Source organism: Scyliorhinus canicula, chromosome 21 (assembly GCF_902713615.1).
Source record: "Scyliorhinus canicula chromosome 21, sScyCan1.1, whole genome shotgun sequence".
Lineage (NCBI taxonomy): Eukaryota > Metazoa > Chordata > Chondrichthyes > Carcharhiniformes > Scyliorhinidae > Scyliorhinus > Scyliorhinus canicula.
In genome coordinates, this window is record NC_052166.1 from 39,855,800 (window position 1) to 39,879,862 (window position 24,063).

Here is a 24,063-nt window from a genome sequence, read left to right on the forward strand (position 1 = left end):
CCCTGGCAATGCCAGGCTGGCACCCAGGTGGAATTTCCAGGGTGTCAGGCTGGCAGTGCTGAAGTTCCCAAATGGCACCAGCAGTGCCAGGGTGTCACCCTGCCCAGAAGCCAACTACCTGGGGACCTCCGATCGCCTGGGAGACCCCCCCCCCTCCCCCAGTACCGTTATGCCTGGTCCCTGTTTATGGGGACCAGTACTGAACGGTGCCCAGCTGGGGTCTTCTCAGTGAAACCGTTAGATGCTGGGTGGCTGTAAGATTTGGCAAAAGTTCTTAAACTCATTTAGCCATTTGAGACTCAGTCCCGCCACAATGGGCAGTTAGATCTCGTGGGGCGTTGGGAATCCCAGAAAGGCCTCTTCCAGGACCTACCAGCTGCATCGCGTCCCGCTTCTAGTGGGACACAGCTGGTAGATCTCGCCCAGTGTCTTTCATGAAAACAGGAAATGAGAAGAATGCTGATTGATGTGCAGAAGTCTACATATTATAATTAGGGCAAGGAAGAAGCAAGTAGCAATGTAGTTTGCCACCAAAGTACGCTGAAAAATTTGGCTCAGAAATCTTTAGACATTGTGACCAATGTCATGAGGTTACAGGGGCGGGATTCTCCGACCTCCTGCCGGGTTGGATAATCGCCCGGGATCGACGTCAATCCCGCCCCCGCCATGCCCCAAATTCTCCGCCACCAGAGATTCGGCGGGGGCGGGAATCGCGCCGCGCCGGTCGGCGGGCCCCCCGCGGCGATTCTCCGGCCCGCGATGGGCCGAAGTCCCGCTGCTGTCAACCCTCTCCCGCTGGCGTGGATTAAACCCCCTACCTTACCGGCGGGAGCAGGCGGCGCGGGCGGGCGCCGGGGTCCTGGGGGGGGCGCGGGGAGATCTGACCCGAGGGGGGGGGGGGGGGGGTGCCCCCACAGTGGCCTGGCCCACGATCGGGGCCCACCGATCGGCAGGCAGGCCTGTGCCGTGGGGGCGCTCTTTTTCTTCCGCCTTCGCCATGGTGGAAGAGACCCCCTCCCCTGCGCATGTGCCGGGATGACGTCAGCAGCTGCTGACGCTCCGGCGCATGCGTGGACTTACGCCAGCCGGCGAAGTCCTTTTGGTCCCGGCTTAAGTGGCGCCAAAGGCCGTTCACGCCAGCCGGCGGAGCAGGAACCACTCCGGCGCGGGCCTAGCCCATCAATGTGAGGGCTTGGCCTCTAAAAGTGCCACCACTCCAACACGCCGGGACCCCCCGCCCCGCCGGGTAGGGAAGAATCCCGGCCCTGAGTTTGAAGCGGTTTTCAGGTGCTGTTTTACCCAGTCAGATTCTCAGGAAGGTCGATGTCCTCTCTTGGCGCAGCTGAATTAGGGCACTGCCTCTGGTGGATTGGTTCTTGCCACCAAACGTTGGTCCGCATGTCTTCCCCATATTACATCTTCTCGGGCTTGTACGGTGTAGGAGACCGGTCCTGTCTGTGCTAGGATGGTGACAGGAATCCACTTTTCACTCGTGATATAGTTCCTTGCCAGAACTTTTTGACTCTGGTGATCTCCCGCCGTATGCCCTGATCCTGTTGATTTCTCGACAATTTCTTTTGTCTTCAATGGTTTTAACAAATCGAATACTGTGCATAGTTGATGTTTAACCATTAGGAACGCCAAAGAAACGTGGGCTGTTAAGTGTGCAGTATTCCTGTACGTGAGTAGGAGTTGACTCAGTAGTTTAGACAATGAACCTTCATTATTAATACTAAAATGTCATATGATTAAGCGGTTATGAAGACATTTCCTTTATTAGCCGAGGCATAAAATATAAGAGCAGGGAGGTTATGATAGAGCTGTTTGTATAAAATGCTTGTTAGGCCACAGCTAGAGTAGGTTGTGCAGTTCTGGTCACCACACTGTAGGAAGGATGTGATTGCACTAGAAAAGGTGCAGAGGAGATGTTGCCTGGGCTGAAATGTTTCTGCTATGAAGAGAGGCTGGATAGGCTGGGGTTGTTTTAAGCAGAACAAGGGTCTTGAGGGGGTTCCTCATCGAGGGAAGCATTGTAGCTGCAATACTTACCTTGATGCTCCACATGTTCATTCCTGGAAGAAAGGCAGCTGTGCGAGCATCTCGTTTACACAGATCCTTTAGCTGCAAGCCATTCATAGTTTTTGAATAGTGGTCTGTAATTGACAGCTTTTCCAAACCATCTGCAGCTTTGATTCAGAAATCTCTCTTCATGGTTCAGTGGCCTAATGTGGTGAAACCCCAATGTTTGTAAATATTGACCGCATCAAAGAGAGGTAAGTGCAGTGAAATCATACGCTTGAGTGTTTGGACTGCACTTAGTGCTTGGTATGAACTTACACCTCTTTAAAGCATAGGGCACTGGGCCTGCTAAATAGATGCAAAATTTCATTTGCATTTATTTCCATACTCCTGCTGGCATGCGGCATGGAACTCGTTCTTGCTACCAGTATCGGGTTTGTGCACCAACCGTGCTTTTGCCCTGATGCCTGATTCTCCATCCCGTTTGGGAACATGATCTGGGCAGTCCAGGAGAATTCCACTCCTTGTCTCTCTCGGACTACTGCTTAACTTGACAGCCTTTGGCAAAAGCTGCTGCTCAACTCACCAGCTCCCAGCAAATCTCAAAGCTCAACTGCCTGTTACACACCTGGCTACTCCCATTATTTACATCATCTTTATCCCACTGAGATCCACTGACCTAAACACAATGGGCACGATTCAACAGCCTCATCAAGCCTGACATGGTGTCAGGATGAGGCCGTTGAATCTCAAAAGAGGCCTCATGCAAAATTTGCGAGCTCGAAATGTCTGCGTGATCCAACAGAACTTCGTGAGATGTCACAATCTCTCCCTCACTGGGCATGACCTAGATCTGCATATTTAAATAAGCCGTGCAGCTCATCTAAATGTACATTCGCTGTGCCCGAACTCAATGGGCACGCCTGAGAGACCTTGCCATGGCACCATTTAGTACACATCCACGTAATTGTTGACCAGATGTAATGGCACCTGGGGGGTTTCCCAGGCCATTAGAGATCTCGGGTGGCCGAGGGCACGGGTCTTAGTTTTCCAGCCGCGGGTGGTGGTTTCAATGGGAAATTTCATTGACAGCGGTGGTATCAGAAGATTCCAATAGAGGGCCATCTCCTGCTGCCGAGAGACACATCACGGGGGGGGCACAGAAAATATCCCCTTATCTTCAACAAACCTTTAACATTGCCTAATTGGAAATGCTGACAGTAATCAGAATTTTTAATTGTATTCCAGGCAAGCAATTAAAATTCCTTCCAACATCCATAAGAGTCTTAGTGTGATGCTCTTGTCACTGATTGTCCTATATACATAAAGTTCACTAAGTTGGCAGGAAAATTGAAGCACATAACATTGATTTACCCTTTGGAAACAAATTGTCCCTGAGTTATAGAAATGCTGATTTTGTTTTCCCTTGTTGGGTTGACCTGTGTTGCATTTGGCCTTGTAAAATCTGGTTGGGGTCATTTGAAAGCAAGCTGTAAATGTGATTGCACAGAAAAGTCTTGATGATATCATCTAAGTAGAAAGATATTGACAGGGGTTAAGACAGCGAATTTGATCACCAGTTCTAAAACAAACATATAACTTTCAATATTGAAGTCATTAAAGAAAAAAAAAATGTTCTTTTATCAAAATTAAATCAGTTAAAACGAAGAGATAGCCTGGCCAACTGCCATTTTGTAGTTACAACTTAAAATTCAGCATTTTTGTGAACTAATACATTTGGTTCTTTAGAAATTTTAAATATTTTCATTTAATTCTTTCATTTACTTTAGTCTTATTTCCCCCTAGCTGCTCTGCTTTACATGTGTACATTCATGCATATGCAGGTGCAATATATACCAATTCCTTTACTTCTTTCTGGCATAATTTTCAATGAACTAACAGGAATTATGCAAGATTGGCATTGATTGAGTACATCTCCAGTTTTCACACTATTGTAGAGTTGTTTCTCTTGCATGTATTACCATGTTTAATAAATAGTTCCTACTGTCTTTCCAATAATAAAACCTTACTTACTAGTGACATAGGCAGTAGAATTCAATTACAGGATTTTGTTCCAATTCATTATTCTAATTAGTATGATATTCACAAATTTTGCTTGAGGGCTAGGTTCTCCCTCTATTGAAGATCATAGTACAGCTCAGCATGTGCCTGAAATTAGAAATGAAAGAGAAAAATCAAAAACATGAATACAGAGAACAAGATATGAACCTCTTGTGGATCAGAAATAAATTAGAATTTGAATTAGAAAGGCTGACAGCCACCCAGGTGTTTATTTATAACTCTGATTCTTTTTCTGGCTGTTAAATCAAGGGTAGTTCCATCAAGAACAACAGGCATTATGGGATAGATATTGGGCTGGATTCTCCATTTGGGAGACTATGGGCTGGATTCTCTGTTTCAATGGCTAAGTGCCAACTGAGACGGAGAATTTGCGAGCATTTTATGACGCCAATTACATTATCGGCAACGGCCAACAGAGAATCCCGCCCTATGTTCTCCCGCCTGAGCTGAACCGCTTCTGGTTTGCACTGCCGCTAGGAGCAGCACCCAGAAGCGATTCACTCTACCCAGCCATGCAAATTCATGCAAGGCGGGGATCGCATGGGATGCCATTCTGAACCCTGCCAATTTGAGCAAGCATCCCAATAGTGAGGTCTGGCTATAGGGAGAGTACTCTCCCTACTCCCCACCATGGGAACATGGGATTATGGGAATTACTGGGTCACCCCCCACATCGCACATACGTGAAGGTGACTCAACCACCCAATGACCACCGCACCAAAGACCCCCATATTAGAGAACTCCCTCATAACAACCCTCTACCCTTCTGTTTCCAATTCTGGAACTCTGTGACTTGAACATTGAATGCGGAATGTGCTATAAATAGTTTTCTGATAATATGGCTCATCATATAATATGCTTTTGAGTTATGAGAAGTACATACTTGCGGAGTCTGCACATCCTCCCCGTGTGTGCATGGGTTTCCTCCGGGTGCTCCGGTTTCCTCCCACAGTCCAAAGATGTGCAGGTTAGGTGGATTGGCCATGATAAATTGCCCTTAGTGTCCAAAATTGCCCTTAGTGTTGGCTGGGGTTGCTGGGTTGTGGGGATAGGGTGGAAGTGTTGACCTTGGGTAGGGTGCTCTTTCCAAGAGCCGGTGCAGACTCGATGGGCCGAATGGCCTCCTTCTGCACTGAAAATTCTATGATAATCCTATAATAATTGCAGCCTATTAATGGCTATTCATCTTTTAAGTGTATAGAGGCTTTTCAGATCAAAGGACTTGAGGGGGCCATGTTATGTGGTTTTGGCTTTCTATGACATCACAGCTGCTGCATTCTGGACATCTATCTGAGGCAGCAGGGGTAAAGGACAGATTAGTGAAAAAGCAGTGTTATCTTTTCATTGTTTTTGCCTGGAGTGCTCTTTAGCTTCCATGCAGGGGTGACTGATATGGAGATATTGGACTGGTCTTTGATATGGGGGGTCTGTGTAATAGGGGTTGCCCGATATGGGGGGGGGAGGTTCTCTGATATGGGTGGGGCTCTGATATGTGCCATTCCCTGATATGAAAGGAATGCTGATTGGGGGGGGGGGGGGGGGGGGGATTTTCGATGAGAGTTCTGTTATGGAATAGTCTCTGATATGGCGATCTCTGATATGGGGTTCTCTTATATTAAGGGGGTTCTCTAATATGGAGGTGTTCTCTGTTATGGGGGAGTCTCTAATATGAGGGTCTCTTTTCTGGGGGTTCTCTGATATTAGGGGCCTTTGCTTTTAGGGGGTCTCTGTTATTGGATTCGCTGTTATGGGGGCTCTCTGACATGGTGGTTCTCTGATATGGAGGTCCCTGTAGGGGGTCTCTGATGGGGGTCTAGTGGAGGTCTCTGATAGGGGGGTCTGATGGGGGGGACTGGGGGTTATTGTTGCAGGGGGAGGGAGATCCTCCCATGGATTTTGGAGGTACCTACCTTAAATACTTACCGCCTTGGCCCACCGCACGTTCCACCATGTCAGGGTCACACTGGCAAACACTTACATCAATCCACGCCTGTGTGAATCCCAGCCCAGAGGGCTGGAGGTGTCGAGAATCCGGTGTCCAGCCCGTTATGACCCATTTTCATCCTCCCACTGGCACCGGTCGCAGGCCTTAATGCCGCCGCCAGCGGGGTTTGAAGCATCGCAAACCTTTCCCATTATTTCCCACGACATGGGATTCTCCGCCGCATTGGGAACTCCACTATCAGCGTGGGTGGCAGAGAATCCAGCCCATTGTTTCAGGTTTGATTGCATGAAACCATTCATCAGAGAGGATAAGCAGACAAGCTGCTCTAAACTACTGCCAATGACAGTCAATGTGATCCCAAATACTGTTTTTAAGAACAGATAATGTAGCTGCTAGTTTCTGTTTGGTACTGTTCCCCAATAACACACATAGAGATTGAGAACTTGCTCTGCATAGAATTGCAGACATGTGTCCAATTTGTATCACTCTGTGACACTTTTCGGGAATATCATAAGTTCCGTTTCAGTTTGCAAAAGAAACCAATTTTCAAAACAAAAAATAAGAAAAGTTATGTATGATAGAAGTAAAGGACCAAATAGAGCAGTTGAAGAATTAACCTGATACTGAAAGTACATAAAATACCGTTCACAACTAAATATTCCAAAAAAGGCAATCTGACCTTCAGTCATGAAAACATGGTTCTGAAATCTGAATACAAATGTGTTAGTTTATGACAGAGGTTGAATAGTCAATGACAATGGAAGGAAATTTTTTTTATTCAACAAAAGCATACTTCATTCAACAGAGTCCTGTGAAAATGAGAATTAGAAGTTTTGTATTGAAGAACTTCCTAAACTGCATACGTACAAAGCCTCTTTTTATAATGCCAGGAAATTGGGTGAGACAGACTGTATGCTTTTTGCAGACTTCCAGAAATTGCACTAGGTCTCAAAATTCCCAGCCCAGAAGAAAAGCAATCTGCTTGTTCACAGCTCAGTAGCTGGGAGACAGACATATGGTCAGAAATTTTAGTCACAAATGAGCCTTCAGTCATCAGGAGAACACAAATTACTGAGACTCTGTCTGACATGTAATATTTGATTTGCTATATATACTGAATTAAATGACATTGGCATTTCATCAGGTTAATTCACTCTCATTTGTGATTATTACATGTCCAGTGTTGGATATACTCTCAAAAGCTATCATAATGTTGTATTTGGTAAGATTTATTGTGAAATGCGGATTAAGGGCAGAATATTCTGGCCCTTCACATCGGCGGGTTCTTCTGGTTCCCCAAAGGCGACCCACGTCCCATGGTGGGATCTCCAGCAGTGTGGCCAGCGAGCAACACAAATCGCCATTGGCTTCAACAGGAGAACCCGCCCCTGGTGGGCTATGGTGAGCTGATCACCCTACTCAAACCCACCCTATACCCGTAACCCAACAATCCCCCCCCATAACCTTACTTTTTAGGACACTACGGGCAATTTATCGTGGCCAATCCACCTAACCCGCACATCTTTGTACAGTGGGAGGAAACCGGAGCACCCGGAGGAAACCCACACACACACGGGGAGGACGTGCAGACTCCACACAGACAGTGACCCAGCCGGGAATCGAACCTGGACCCTGGAGCTGTGAAGCATTTATGCTAACCACCATGCTACCGTGCTGCCCCTTTCTGGAAGCTGGAACTTCATCTTTACTGTATACATAGGATGTAATTTTTCCAGTCCCTCCCACAGGTTAAGCAGGTCTGGTCCCGCTGAAAGTCAATGGGTAATTGGCTCAGTCTTTAATCTCCCCTGACGGGTCTTACCATGACAGGGTAGGACAATCCCAGCCATTATTTTATTACACATTACAAATATCACTTGGTCCATGCACAAGAACGATGTGTGAATAAATTACGAAATCAATTCATCGTAAAATAATAACTTATATTATATATCGCATATTATATGGACAGCACGGTAGCATTGTGGATAGCACAATCGCTTCACAGCTCCAAGGTCCCAGGTTCGATTCCGGCTTGGGTCACTGTCTGTGCGGAGTCTGCACATCCTCCCCGTGTGTGCCTGGGTTTCCTCCGGGTGCTCCGGTTTCCTCCCACAGTCCAAAGATGTGCAGGTTAGGTGGATTGGCCATGATAAATTGCCCTTAGTGTCCAAAATTGCCCATAGTGTTGGGTGGGGTTACTGGGTTATGGGGATAGGGTGAAGGTGTTAACCTTGTGTCGGGTGCTCTTTCCAGGAGCCGGTGCAGACTCGATGGGCCGAATGGCCTCCTTCTGCACTGTAAATTCTATGATATCATCTTATTGTCATGTTCTGGCCGATATGAATGATGCACTGCAGAACATCTAGTTTAAATAATTTATTATGAAACAACTGCATGGTAAAGATAACTGGAATAAATAAATAACAAACCACTAACACTAATTAACTATTATAGAGCTACTGCAAAATACGTCTATCCAACAACATGACTTACTCCCAATTGCCTCCAGGCACAGAGCCGCATAGTGGACTTACACTGCCACCTGCTGGTCGGAGGTTGTGTACAGTTTTATATATAGAATTGCTTTCTGCATATCATCACACTTAACACATCTCCAAGAATGATCCTCAAATGCTTTGCATCAATTTTATTTTTGTAATGTTCTCACTAAGCAAGTACATCACCCAATTCATGCATAGCAAGGCCCGCAAACAGCAATGAGATGAATGCCCAACTGACCAAATTTTGGCTGTACTAGTTGAGGAAGAACTTCTTGTTCTAATTTCAACAATAGGTTTAACCCATTTTCAGCTTTTGAATTCTGAATAATGTTTCTTACATTTAACTAGTGAATAAAGCACCTTAGTTTTAAAAATTTACATTAATCACATAATCACAACCATCTTGTCACATAAATTGTTTTGTCCTTTGTATTGTTTTGCATGCATCAACAAATCATTTGAACAATAAAAGTTGATTCACGCCAAAAACTGAAGAGACTTGCACCAGCTTGGATCCTTGTTCCCATGTGCACTCTGTGTCTGTCTTTCTCTTTCCATATGCTCCTAAAGTGTGATTCCCCTGAAGTGGAATATAAAAAGCTGCTATGTTTCCCTGGCCATGGTGGACAACTTCAAGAAGCAATGTGTCTGGAGTGGCTGGCTGCAAACTGCATTATTTCACATGGGCTAGAGCAGCTGGCTATGTGACATGAGGAATGTCACTGTTCCAGTGCCTCAGAACACACATAGTTCTGCCAAGAATCTAATGCAAGTCCTCAATGACACTTTGAAGGCCCCTGTACACACTGGCATGACAGCATTACAAGCCAGCTTAGCAGTGATCTGAGCTCCCAAAGCAGCAGTCTGGGGCAAGAGGCCTGTGGTTGAAGGGAGTACAGAGAGAGAGAAGCAGATGATGAAAGCATCTGCAGTGTGCAATTTGGTGTTGGGAAGGCAAGAAAGGAGGGTGGCACTGTGGTGCAGTGGTTAGCACTGCTGCCTCAGGGCACTGAGGACCCAGGTTCAATCCATGTGGAGTTGCACATTCTCCCCATGTCTGTGTGGGTCTCACCCTATCAACCCAAAGATGTGTAGGGTAGGTAGATTTGGCCACGCTAAATACCCCCTCAATTGGAAACAAAAAAGAATTAAGTACTCTAAATTTATTTTTTTAAATGGGAAGATTGAAGTCTGGTAATTTCTGTAAGTTATTTTATTAATGAGGCTGTTAGTGATGCAACTGTGAACAGAGAGTAGTGGGGAATCTTGCCACTTTAGTTTCCATCCACACTGAGGACCATTTCCCAGTTCCAACTCTGATTGATTGTTTTTTTGAGATCTGCCACATGCTCAATTGTATGGGAGAGGGCCAGTTAAGAGGTTGCCTCTGGGTGTCCCATCCAATTCAACACAGCAGCCTGGCTACACAGGTGAGAGAACCATTGGAATGCTCTGAGTGGCCAGGAAGCTCCGTGGGAGAGATTGGCATTACTACTGTAGGTGAGGAACCGAGAGGACACCTCAAGATGGAATTGTCTTGGAAGATTGCAAAACAAACACTTAAAATAACTCACCAGGCCACCGTTGTGGACAGAGAAATCTCCTAATGTAGACAGCGGTGGCAGCTGTGGCTTCTGGAACCTGGCGGGGAGATAGGCAAGGCCCTGTTGGCTTCATGAAGACCACATCCAGTCACTTACTGGGTTTCTGCCTCAACAGGAGGCCCATCTGCTGCCGGTAAGATCCTGCTGGTGTCATCAGTTTGCCCAGAAATGGGCACCTGATTTATACTGATTAACTACCCGCACTGCTGGGCAAGTTAGCTGTCAGTGTCACCCTGCCTCTGACAAGGTGCAGTTGCAACAAAGAATGTGTGATCTTCAGAATTTGACTCATGGCTGAGCACATTACTCTTTAATAATTCTCATAAAGTCATTATATTACCTGAGGTAATGCAACCATATCCGGGGTATGGAACCATAATCACTACTCTTGGCAGCGACATGCTCTGCAATTTTATGAGTTGCTACTTGAAGAATTTCTGCCCTCTTTGTGGAAGAGGGTGTCCATCCTCAGGTCTGCTGCCTGCACCAGCCTTCAAATAAGTATTGGAGGGCCATGGCGATGTTTCAATCCCTTCTTTAACCAATTCCTCAATCAAAAAGCCTTGGAATCATTTTCAAGATGCTCACACCCATTAAGTTGTGCTGTAGACGTTCAATTCATGAAAAAAACTTGTCTTCCACCCAACACAATAAGCCACTTCTTAGTTGGGTGTAAAATATTCAATGGCAGGATTCTGAAGAAGAGGAGGGGTGTTATCCAGGTTTCTTGGTCAACATTATCTCCCATTCAGCACCACAAAAACAGATTGTCTGGTCATTATCACATTGCAGTTTGTGAGAATTTGCATGGTGCAAATTGGCTGCTGCATGTCTATATTCTTCAATAAAGATATTTCAAAAGTTCTTCATTTGATTTAAGGCACTTTGGGGCATCAGGTAGTCATGTAAGGCACAGTATATATTCAAGTCTTATTCAGCCTAGATTTTTGTGTTCAAGGTATGGAATGGGACTTGAATCCACAACCTTCTAATTCAAACACAAGAGTGCTGTCCACAGCAACACTGCTGATAAGGACTGCCCCCTCCTCACAGTGTGCAGCCAATAGCATAGCATGGAAGAACTGGTTGCACACCAGCTACTTCAGTCACTTGCAACCAGTGTGTACAATGCTTGAGGTGTGCCTGATTCCAGGCACCATAGAATTTCTTTTCCATCTGTTCTTTCGCGGACGTTGGTTTGCTCTGCTGCTTACTTCAAGCACTTTCTGTTTTTGTTTCGGATTTCCAGCATCTACAATTTTTGTTTTTCCTTAGGAGAGCAATTTCACGAGCCTGCTACTTGAATGCAATAAAGTGGGTGCAGTCAACCATGGCTCAGTTGTGGCACTACTGCCTGAATCAGGCATTTTTATAGGATCAAATCACACTCCAGAGACCTGAGCATATAATCTTGGCTCCAGTTCAGTACTTAGGGAGTGTTGCACAATCAGGGGTGTTGCTTTTCGAGTGCAGTGCCATACTGAGGCTCCATCTGCCATCTTAGTTGATGAAAACAATTCTACGGTAGGATTTTGCAGAAGAGCAGGAAGATTTTCCTCTGGTGTCCAAGCCAATACATATCCCTCAATTGTGTCCTCGCTATTTGAGGAACCTTGATATGTGGACTTGGCTGCCATGTTTCCCTGCATTACATAAGAGACTGTACTTCAAAAATACTTAATTGGCTGTGTAAAATACATTGAGGCATTCTGAACCCATGAAAGGCAACATATAAATGCAAATTATTTCTTTCATTATTACATTTGGGTGTTATGCATGCGAGAAATGCTGGCCTTGTAACTTTGTCCAGGGTTTAACCGTTCATAGTAACTTGCTACATTACAAAAGTTTTTTTTCATTTTGGATTTCATATGAAGCAACCAATTTCTCTTTTGTTGGGTGATATGACTAGTGGTAAAGAAACGTGACTGTTTGTAAACTCTCCACTCCAAGGCATTAGCAAGAAAGGAAGATTGGAAATTGAAGCAGGCGCAAATTTTCACTTGTGAGTTGCCAACAGACACTATTCCCACTTGCTCACCTAGGAAGAATCTGGCTCATCTGCCTTACTCAAAAGAACCATGTGTGTTTTGTCATATTTTATGTATTTGTTATGACAACGGGAGAAAGCAGGGGAGTTGCACCAGGTAAATAACAATAATCACTTATTGTCATAAAAAGGCTTCAATGAGGGTTACTGTGAAAAGCCCCTAGTCGCCACATTCCGCCGCCTGCTCGGGGAGGTCGGTACGGGAATTGAACCGTGCTGCTGGCATTGTTCTGCATTACAAGCCAGCTGTTTAGCCCACTGTGCTAAACCAGGCCCTGGCTCCTACGGAGCGGCAGCACAGTGATGAAGGCCTAAATTGCCTCCTTCTGTCCTGTATCAATGATGTGATTCTGTATTAAGCTTTCATTCTATCTCAAGTTGAAAAGGTGATTGACTCTGAAATTACACTGTGAAAATTAATGCAGATCCCTTAACTCATGCACATTCAGTTCATTAGTTCATTATTTTAGTAGCGAGGTTAACCTTTTGAAAATCATTGGTTAGCAGGCCTCATTAAAATTACTTTGTATTGTATGTTTGAACAGTACTGGATGCAGGAATAGAAGGTTGTATAGCCATATTTACAGATGACACTAAAATAGATGGGACAGTAAGTTGCAATGAGGAAATAAGAACCTTACAAATAGATGTAGATAGGTTAGGTGAGTGGGCCAAAATGTGACAGATGGATTTCAACATGGATGAGTGTCAGATCATCCATTTTGGTCGGAGAAATGGAAATGCAGCTTATTATCTAAATGAGGAGAGACTTCGGGGTGCAGAGGGACCTGGATGTCATAGTGCATGAGTTGCAGAAAACTAGCATTCACGTACAGCAGATAATAAAGCAAGCGAATGGAGTGTCAGCATTTGTAGCTGAAGGAATTGAGTATAAAGGTAAGGAAGTGTTGTTCCAACTATATAAGGCATTGATGAAGCTGCACCTGAAGTATTCTGCACAGTTTTGGTCCCTTAATTTGAGGAAAGATCAGGTAGCATTGGAGGCAGTTCAGCGGAAGTTCACTAGATTGATTGCAGAGACATGGGGCGGGATTCTCCCCTGCCCAGTGGGGCGGGGAGGGGTCCTGGCGGGATGGAGTGGCGTGAACCACTCTGGCGTCGGGCCGCCCCAAAGGTGCGGAATCCTCCGCACCTTTAGGGGCCAAGCCCCCACCTTTAGGGGCTAGGACCATGCCGGAGTGGTTGGCACGCCGCCGGCCGGTGGGAAAGGCCTTTGGCGCCACGCCAGCCGGGGCCGAAGGGACTCCGCCGGCCGGCGGAAGTCCGCGCATGCGCGGGAGCGTCAGGGGCTGCTGACGTCATTCCCGAGCATGCGCAGGGTGGGGGGTCACCTCCGCGTCGGCCAACGCGGAGGCTGACACGGCCGACGCGAAGGGGAAAGAGTGCCCCCATGGCACAGGCCGCCCGCGGATCGGTGGGCCCCGATCACGGGCCAGGCCGCCGTGGGGGCACCCCCCCGGGGCCAGATCGCCCCGCGCCCCCCAGGACCCTGGGGCTCGCCCACGCCGCCTGGTCCCGCCGGCAAGGGAGGTGGTTTAATTCACGCCAGCGGGACCAGCATTGCAGCAACGGGACTTCGGCCCATCGCGGGCCGGAGAACAGCCGGGGGGGGGGGCGCCAACCGGTGTGGCGCAATTCCCGCCCCCGCCGAATCTCCGGTGCCGTAGAATTCGGCGGGGGCGGGATTCACGCCGCCCCCCCGGCGATTCTCCAACCTGGCGGGGGGTCGGAGAATCCCGCCCACGGTGTTTTTCTTTTAAGAGAGATTGAGCAGTTTAGGCCTATACTCTCTAGAGTTTAGAAGAATGGGGGAGCGATCAAATTGGTATATATAAGATGGTGGCAGGGCAGCACAGTGGTTAGCACTGTTGCTTCACAACACACGGGTCCCAGGTTCAATCCCCGCCTTCTGTGTGGAGTCTGCAAGTTCTCCATGTGTCGCGTGGGTTTCCTCCGGGTGCTCCGGATTCCTCCCACAAGTCCCGAAAGACGTGCTGTTAGGTAATTTGGACATTCTGAATTCTCCCTCTGTGTACCCGAACAGGCCCCGGAATGTAGTGACTCGGGACTTTTCACAGTAACTTCATTGCAGTGTTAATGTACACTTACTTGTGACAATAAAGATATAATAAATAAATAAAAAGTATGGATAGAGTAGGTATGGAGCAGATGCTACCTCTTGTGGGGCATTCTAGAACAAGACGTAATAGTCTCAAGATAAGGGGTAGAAAATTTCAAACAGAGATGAAGGGAAACTACATCAAGGGTTGTGGATTTGTGGAACTCGTTACCCAGAGTGCGGGGTTGCTAGGTCAGTGAGAACTGGATTTTTCCGTCCTGCCCGCAGCAAGATCGTCACGGGTGGGACACGAACTGTGTAAACGTCCATTGGCCTCCCCCTCTGGGTCCCTACCCGCCCTGAGTAAATTTAAGGAGGAGTTAGACAGTTAATTAATTAGGGGTTGAGGTTGGGGTTGAATAGGCAGATGGTGGCGATGAAGCCATGATGAGATCAAACATGATTGTATTGAACGGTGGAGCAGGTTCGAGAGGCTACATTGCCTACTCCTGCTCCTAGTTCTTATGTTTTAAGAAATAACTATTCTGTCTAATTCCCCCTTCTAGCTCTTGGTCTGTAACCCTGTAGGTAACAGCACCTCAAGCACAAAACGATTAATAAGGGGATTTCTTGATTAATATGAGTATCAGGGGTTCTGGGAAGAAGGAGAATGGGGATGATGAACATATCATCCATGATCGAATGGCGGAGCAGACTCAATGAGTCAATTGGCCTAATTCTGTTCCAATCTGTTATGGTCTTATGGAATTTGAGGGATTCCCAGGGAATCCTGCTACCAGGCCGCCTTGGAGAGGTCCCGCAGCCAATCACCCCCGCCCCAACAATAAACCAGCCCCAACCCCCCCCCCCCCCCCCCTCCCCCCACACACACTGTGCAACAGCCCCCGCCCCCGGATTGCCTGGATGCCCCTCAGTACGGGAGTGACCCGACCACATCGAAGTAAGGTAAATGCATTCAAAGCGCTCAAGCATGTGATTTCACTGCACTTACCTCTCTTTGTTGTAGTCATTTGGGGTTTCACCACTTAAGGCACTGAACCATGAAGGGAGATTTCTGAATCAAAGCTGCAGATGGCTTGTAGAAGCTGTCAACCACAGACCACTCCTCGTAAGATATGGATGGCTTGTAGTTAATGGATCTGTGGGAACTAAACGTAGGTTACAGCTGCTCTCCTTCCAGGAATGGACGTGGAGCTGCAAAGTAAGTGTTCCAGCTGTAATTCCTCACACTGCCACTGTCTGGATTGCGCTTTTGCTTCCGACCAGAGGTCTCTTTTCTGGGGGGGTTCTGTGTGTGTGTGTGTGGGGGAGGCTGGTAGATTCCTTTGGACAGCGAGTCCCTGTGAGTCTATTGTGGGGGTCCCCTATTACAGAAAACCCCAGGGGGGAGGGGGGGGGATTTAGTAGTGGAGACGTGGGCAGGCAGCGCATTGTTGAGAGGGAGGAGTGGGCCTCGGATGGGCTTGGATTGTCTCTACCAGTGTAGCCCTGGCATGGTGAACCTCAGGCTGGTGAACCACCGCGAGGTCCACCACACCAGGGCTTCGCTGGTAGAGAGCACAAGTCATCCACGGCCACGTGATGCCCAGCAGCAGGGACCAGAGAAGCACGGAAGGCCAGAGCATGGAGCGCCGTGCCCGCTAAATGAATGCATATTAGGATCGGCAGCTGAGGGAGTGGGGGGCTTCAGAGCATCGCGATCAGGTTGGTTCCCGATTCTGCTCCAACGCCCACCTGGGAACCTGAAATTCCTGCTTGTGATAAAGGACTTTTCTTTTCCCCTATACTTTTGGAGTACCCAATTCTTTTTTTTCCAATTGAAGGGCAATTTAGAGTGGCCAATCCACACACCCTGCACATTTTTGGGTTGTGGAAGTGAGACCCTTGCAGACATGGGGAGAATGTGCAAACTCCGCATGGCCAGTGACCCAGGGCAGGGATCGAACCCGGGTCCTCGGCACCATGAGGCAGCAGTGCTACCCACTGTGTCATCATGCCTCCCCAACTGACCTTTTCATGGTCAATTAAATGGCCAATTCCCAAGGCGAGTGGGATGGGGATATTTACCCCATGGTCATTTCATTTCTGATTCTTCTATGCACATTTTTTGTTTTTATTCATTCATGAGATGTGGATGTTGCTGGGCCAGCATTTATCGCCCTTCCCTAATTGCCCTTGAACTGAGAGGTTTGCTAGGCCAATTCAGAGGGCATTTAAGACTCAACCACGTTGCTGTGGGTCTGGAGTCATCTGTACGCCAAATGAGAAAAGGGTAGTGCAGCACGGTGGTGCAGTGGTTAGCATTGCTGCCTCATGGCGCTGAGGTCCCAGGTTTGATCCCGGCTCTAGGTCACTGTCCGTGTGGAGTTTGCACATTCTCCCTATGTTTGCATGGATTTCGCCCCCACATCCCAAAGAAGTGCAGGGTAGGTGGATTGGCCATGCTAAATTGACCCTTAATTGGGGGAAAAAATATTTGGGTACTCTAAATTTACAAAAGAAATGAAAGAAAAGGGTGACAGATTTCCTTCCCCAAAGGTCATGAGTGAATCAGATGGGTGTGTACAACAATTAACAGTAGTTAAAACAGGACTTTTAATTCCATATTTTTAAATTGAATTCAAGTTTCACCCTCTGCCCTGGTGGGATTCGAACCCGGTACCCCAGACCAATACCCTGGGGTCTTTGAATTACTCATCCAGTGACAATACCACAAAGTTACCCCTGTCCCAATGCATGATTAATTAAGGATATATCAAGATGACAAACATTTTACTCATAGCTATAGCTGTAAATTAGTTTAAGCTGGATAACATAAAGGAGATGCCAATTTGGAGTTCTATTTTTGCAGTCGTTTTTGAACACATACTTTCTATTTATTCTGCCTTCTAAAAATAGAAAATGATGGCAATTGATGGAATTTCTGAGGGAAGTTAGTTTCCTTTCTTGCGGTGGAGCTGAATGATTTTTTTTTCAGAAATCCTGTTTAACTTTTAATTAGGTTCATGTAAATTATTCCAGCAACAATTGTGGCATTGATTATTTTCTATTAAATTCATTCTGTCTGCATTGCAGTACAAACTAATAGGAATTAAAGTTGAGAATTCATGTACTTGCACTATTGGATGAATTTGGAACTGCCCATTGTCTCACAGCCAATCAAATGAAATCCAATACATTGCTATTTCGTTAGTGTGTTCAAGATAAGTAAGAATGAGAGTGGTTCCTGTGATTTGAGATGGAAAAAGCATACAGCTTGAATAACAGCCAAATACCGTTTTGAGTTTTCACAAAGGCTCTCCATGAGTACTTAAAAACCAGTAATCCTGGTCACCCAAATAATGTTTCTAAACCTCTGGACAGAACTGATTTCTGTCTGTAAAGTCCATGCATGATGCATCACGGTGCTGGCTTGAATCTAACAATGACATAATTTCAGAGTATCTGTGAAAAGAAACTTAAAATGAGCAACAATAAACCTGGAATTTAAAAGAGGATAAGGAAATCTCGTAATGATGCAGACCGTCTTTTTACTATTTCCTCACCAGCTTTCTGGGGGAGATTCGGACTGTAGCGTTGATGAAACTGATGACGGCTCCAAGAAGAAAAAGACCAAGAATTTGTAAGTTTGATCCTTTCATTTGTAACCGGATTTCATATCGGCTGCTGTAATAAGTTCTCAATTTTTGTTAGTTTGGGAACAACATATTACTTCTGTTCTCGTTTTCAATTTTACAACATTAATCTCCTGTTCAAAGAGGGAATAACAATGACTGATCTTAATGATTTAACTCGGTTTATTTCTTTCAGGGTTCCCTTCGCAAAGAGTGAGTTGCAGGAACATTATTTTTCCCCTTACTGTTTCAATTAGGTTTAAACGGTGGCAGACAATTGGTCAGTTAAATGTTCATCACAGAAATACATTTTTCAGTAATGCGTAAGTTACGGATCTTGGGATGCATTTTGAGTGTTTGAAGAAGAATAGCTAACGCACACAGTGATGAATCCTGCAGCAGTGCTAAAAGCAAATACATCTTTGGAAGTGATCTTTGGTTTCATTACAAGCACTGATGGACGGAAGGTTCAGATTGGGGGCAGGAAGGATGAAACATGATCCTGAGGCCCTGCCACATTAAAACAATACAGATGGGCAGGAGTTAAAAATCCAGCTGTTTCCAGTCAGTAATTATGAGGGGATAAAGCCCAGACAGATATAGACTAATAGTCTGAAACAATCAAGTGTTTTTTTTGAAAATAACAATTCCAATTATACAGGTTAAAAATATTTTCATGGTAATTCACCTGGTTACATCACAAATTTGACTTTGCATAATTTTGGATTCAGATGCCTCCTTTGTTAGATATGGACCTGTTAAAAATATCACCCCATGAAATTCAACACATTTAATAACCAGGTTTAAAACTAATAATATTCCATAGTGCATTATAGTAGTTCAAATTTATATTTTTTGTCATTCATATTCGTTATAAATTCATTTTACAAAGTGTCAATATGTATATTCAAACTGAAAAATGATTCTCAAAGTAACAAAATGACTTTACTGTCTAGTTAGTAGAAGTAGAAATATTTATTCAAAAAGAGCTAGTAAGCGTTTGAGAAACAGTCCAGTGTGAAATACCCATGTTCACCAGAAGGTGGAACCAAGAGCACAACAACCAATTGTGGACAAGCATTTGCAGCGAGCTTTAAAAATATCTATGTTTGATTTTGCTCATGCTCTGCGTAGATTAGAAGAGAAACAATTAAAGAGTAAGAAAATGTCCCAGTAAATGAAGCTAATGTATAATAGGGTTGGTTGTGTTATGCTTTTGGTTGAAATAATTACAGTTTTCCCCCTCATAAAGCCTTTTGTTGAATAGTGTAGCCTGATTGGTTCATGAGTTGGCCTTTATCCAGCCCACACTTACTACTTAATCTGCCTTCCTGGGAGAGCATCAATATAACGATCTGTCTCAAAACACTGCAGTCGGGCACTACTCACAGATAGAGTTATCCAAATGCTACACACAATGGTTGACTTTTCAGAAAAATATTTGGAAAGGTAGGAGATAAGTCAGATCCTAAGAAGATGTTATTTTTTGTAGTAGAATTAATTGTGGGGGCTTGGTTATTTTTAATACATTTCTGGTATTTGTTGCCATTAATGGATTTCTAATATTAAAGATGCTTGGGATAAAATATGTTTTCTGTAGTCCTTAAATATTTACTATTGCTAAGGAAATGCTAAGATTAAATATCTGAGATGTATGGCCAGTTAATCCTTCCAGCTAGAAATACAATTTAATTCCACTGAATTCTGAAACAGAGGTTTAATTTTCATAGTTTGAGCTTCATGGCAATGGTCTTGGGACAGATTATGTTTTTATATATGCTTTCCTTTCGGGTTTAGCTTGAATGGCAAGGAGCTCTTTATTTCTATATATATTAAATTACAGAGTAGTTGTTGAAGCATCATGTCCCAGCATAACTTTGAAAACCATGTGATAGAATGCACTCTCCCAGTCATTCTTATCCATTGCACTGTTATCCCATTATAATGTTTTATCGCAGATTGTTTTTGCAGTGTTGCTATTTATTGCTGTTGCTTGCCTCTTAAATTTGTAATCATCTGAATTCATATATTATCTACGATGCCAGTGACCTTTTTCTAGGAACCTAAGGCAAATTGTCTCTTACTTGCAGTGCATTATTGATAGATTTATGAAGTTTTAGCTGTTATGTTTTTAAGTGATGGAAGATGGATTGGGTGGATTTTTTTAAGAATCATGCAATTGACGCATTATGAAAATGAAGCAGTTTGTCATTGATTTTAAAAAAGGACTACAAACTCAATTATAAGATAACTTGAGATGAGTCTTCAATACACAACATAGATGCATTCTTGTATTATGAATGTATTTCAGATATTACAAATAAAATTGTATGGTCAGATTAAATGAATGTGTCAGTGGACTAAACACAAATAACATGTTATTAAAGAAATAATATTCAGAAACCCTTTTTGACGAAGAACTTAAATATCAATAAGGAGAGGATAAAACAGTAGATCAAGAAATATCTTGTTAGCTTTTAGAAGAGTTCTCTGGTGCACTGTAATTTGAAGCACCAATCACTTCCCTTTGGTGCCACTCACACCATCAACCACAGTGTAGCATCAGCAGCAGAATGTAACGTGGACAGTGATCCATCAGCTGATGAGGTGGTGATGCCATCTACCCACTCAAGGGACACTGAACCTTTCTATCAACAGAATAGCATAAAAGCACAGGGTTTTTAATAAATATTAAGTTGTGGAACATAATTATGATCCAGGTTGATCAGGATTTTTCCACATCACAAGATAAATGTTTGCTTAAAAGCTGTTTAGTTCAGTCATATTTTTATTAGATCCAAGGTTAAATAAGTTTTCCAAAGGTGATTCAGTTCTACATAGCTTTACCATTCTTTTAAACCTTTTCTGCAAAAGCTCTTTTGACTCATTTCTCACAGCACACAGAGAAACGCAAAAAGCTCTCATTTCTGTTTTTGTACCTGTAGTTTGAAATTTTACCAATTGTCAACTAATTTGTAGTCAGGATCATTTTGAAATTGATTTGCATTTTCACTTGAACAATCCCCGCAGTCTTACAATTGCAAGTTTCTTTATGTCCCGCCAAAAAAGCTATTTGATTTGTTGCTATGGTAACCAGTTTAAGGAGTAGACCTAAATAGCCACCGTGTGTTTCCTGTTTGAGCATTTCAGTTGTAAGTGTGCTTTATTCACCAGAAGTAGGCAGGCAGACACTGACACAACTCTGAGTCAAGTGTACTCTCCTTTCAAAATCGTGGGCATACAGGGCAGTCACTCCCACTTCCGGAATGCAAATATTATGAGCCAGACGGCAATTTCAGCAGAGAACAGGAATTCATGCTGCTCACTGCACAGTCCAGATGTTAGCTCCTCTGCAGGCCAGGGGATTCTTAAAGTTAGGGGATTTTCATGGATCACAAAGTTGTCTGAAGACCCTGAGACTATAGGGACAAAAGAGAGCTGACTAGTATTTGAGGAGACTGAACAAAGTTTACTAACCACATTTTTGTGAAGCCACTGTGAATCAAATGTGTGTTCAATTAAGAGCAGGGAAATATCTTCAAAACTAGTCTGAACAAGTCGATTCAGAAAGATGCCATTTTTCAGAGATCTGTCAAAGCCACAACCACATGAGTTTCATTCAGAAATGCTTTTAAGTTTGCTTCAGCGTACAAGCCCTGGTGGGGGCTTGCATCGACGGCACACCATGAAAGAGTAAGTTAAGAATGAGCTCACCTAATGTTTGAAAATAGAGGAAAGAAACAAATTTTGTGTGTGAAACAAATGTTTCACTATTATCACAGGGTAAAAGTTTCAGCAGATTAGTGGATTGATTTTAAGTGTGGGGAATTAAATATTTAATTCTTTAAAGTAGTGACTGAGAATGTTTTGCTTCAACGGCAGGGCATGCCTCTTTCTCTGTGTACAGTGTTCACTGAGTCGGTCAACAATATACCATTCTCAAATAAGTAATTCTTCAGCAGTTGCTCAATATTTACCAGTGTTTTTTTGTTTTCCTTTATTCATAGGGCCAAAGATATGAAAAACCGTTTGGGATTTCTACGACGGCGGAATGAATCCGGTGCAGGCAGCAATGCTGCAAAGCTCGATAAAGTCATTAAAACTGTGAAGTAAGTCTTGAATTTTTGTTTCTACATTTAAAGTTACAACCTTGTTTTTTGTCAACCCATTCTGGCTGGTAAAACGTGATCATTTTTCACTTTGATTTATGTGCCATTTCAAAAGCCAAATAATAACAGAGTCAGAGGAGAAGAAGAAATGTTAGTCAATAATGGTGAAATGCAATAACTGTGCATTGCAAAGTTGAAGTAGTCTTTCAAAGATAAAAGTGAAGAATAATGATGACATTTATTACCCAGTGATCATTCAGTCTCACTTTATCAGTGCAGAGAACCTGATAAGTTAATTGATTATGGTTCAGCTTTACTATTACTTTTCTTGGGTTTAACCATGTAATGTTGGCCTTTGTGAGCACTGAGTCTGTCTTGAAGTAATTTTTTTTGAGGAAGTATATTGGCTGTGCTGTCTGAAAGCTGAATATGTGCAGACTACTACACATGAAGTATACAAAGACAGCTCTGTAGCCCACCTAGGAAAATGTGGTTCTGCACATGACAGCATCTTGTTAGGAGTACTGGAAATATGCCTAGGAAAATCTGCATTTGCCTGCAAACCTCCACAAGAGATTTATTTATCTATTAGCTGTCTAATAGATGCCAATGAGACAGTGTTGTAGTCATGCCCTGCGATGCACAGAATCCTACAATGTAGCCACAGATTTGGAAGATGGAAGGAAAAATAAGCACACATATTTGTGTGAACTCAGGCTTCTGTTGCAGTAAATCACTTTGGGGATGAATTGGTGGAACAAAATCTAGGGCAGATTTGGTAACTGAGAGTTGGTTTAAAGCTTGAGGTGATTACAGACCAACCTGAAAAGCAAGTTTGCACAATGTGTCATAATGTCTTCAGGGTTGGTGTTGATGATTAGCTAGACGTGGGAGACAACCGGACTAGCCAACCAGATGATGGGATTTTGCTGCCAGTTAAATTCTCAAACACGCAATAATTTAAAAAGGTGTGGAAATGTATTTATTAACAAACTGCTGTACCTTTGCCTGCAGGCCCTCTTCAGAGGAAGCTCTAAAATGGGGAGAGTCTTTGGACAAGCTTCTTATCCACAAATGTAAGCACATGCTTATGTTTTACTAATTCTGTGTTGCACAAAGATATTGAATTGTCATTGCATTGATTGTTAAACCTTTAAGCACTTTTTTCTTTATGATTTCAAAAATATTTGATTAGATGTGAAGTAGCTCTTAGTAAGTTTATTATCGACGAACCTAGTGTTTAATAGTCTAAAATAAAGTTCATAATGTAATCATTTGTGGTAGCATTTTGAATAAACTGAAAAGCATAAACTAATATTGTAGAACTTGATTCTCTGGTCCTGTGCTCTATAACTTGCAGGCATTTTATACCAGCATCTTGTCCAGGGATTTTATGCCCCCCCCCCCCCCCGTGTGGTGGGATATTATAGCCCCACAAAGTAAACAGCAATCTTCCCCATCCACTTCATTTGCCTACTTCAGTTTCTCGACAATGTTATGAAGGAGGTTTTCTTTGCTCCAGTTGTAGTGAACAATATAGAGTGAATTGTTCGTCAAGTAGTTTTTCTTGAAATAAATTCAACAGTATGCATTGATGCATAGAATGCATCTTCATTACCTTCATTACATGTATGTGTGACAATGCAATAAAAATAGCAAAAATAAAACAGAAGATTTGATTGATAATGTGGAACGGCCAAAGCTCAATTTTCTCTATGTATGAACAAAAAGATTGTGTTTCATTTGTCATAATTTCTGCATATCTTCAATTTGTTTTTGTAGATGGTTTAGCAGCTTTCAGAGCTTTCTTACGCACTGAATTCAGTGAAGAGAACCTTGAGTTCTGGCTGGCGTGTGAGGATTACAAAAAAGCCAAGACGCAATCTAAAATGACTTCTAAGGCCAAGAAAATCTTTGGAGAGTACATTGCCATTCAATCCTGTAAAGAGGTAAGCTAGGCTCTTTGAATTTCCCTCAAATAATAATAACAATTCTGCATATTCATACATTTTATTGGAATGCATTGAAGGTCGAA

The 24,063-nt window shown here is 43.9% G+C and overlaps 1 protein-coding gene across 8 annotated transcripts in view; it reads left to right on the top strand.

Annotated features, from left to right (window-relative positions):
- The window catches only part of rgs3a (regulator of G protein signaling 3a), a 325,379-nt gene that overhangs the window by 299,842 nt on the left and 1,474 nt on the right, over positions 1-24,063 (top strand). For 6 of the 8 annotated variants that reach the window (XM_038781674.1, XM_038781675.1, XM_038781676.1 and 3 more), the window contains 4 exons: positions 17,854-17,927; positions 21,927-22,028; positions 23,043-23,104; positions 23,811-23,977. In XM_038781674.1, the coding sequence (XP_038637602.1) occupies positions 17,854-17,927; positions 21,927-22,028; positions 23,043-23,104; positions 23,811-23,977 (405 nt within the window). Of the gene's footprint in view, positions 1-17,853; positions 17,928-19,222; positions 19,369-20,916; positions 21,613-21,926; positions 22,029-23,042; positions 23,105-23,810; positions 23,978-24,063 lie in introns of those variants that run through there. The other 2 variants (XM_038781681.1, XM_038781680.1) reach the window with 2 other exon arrangements.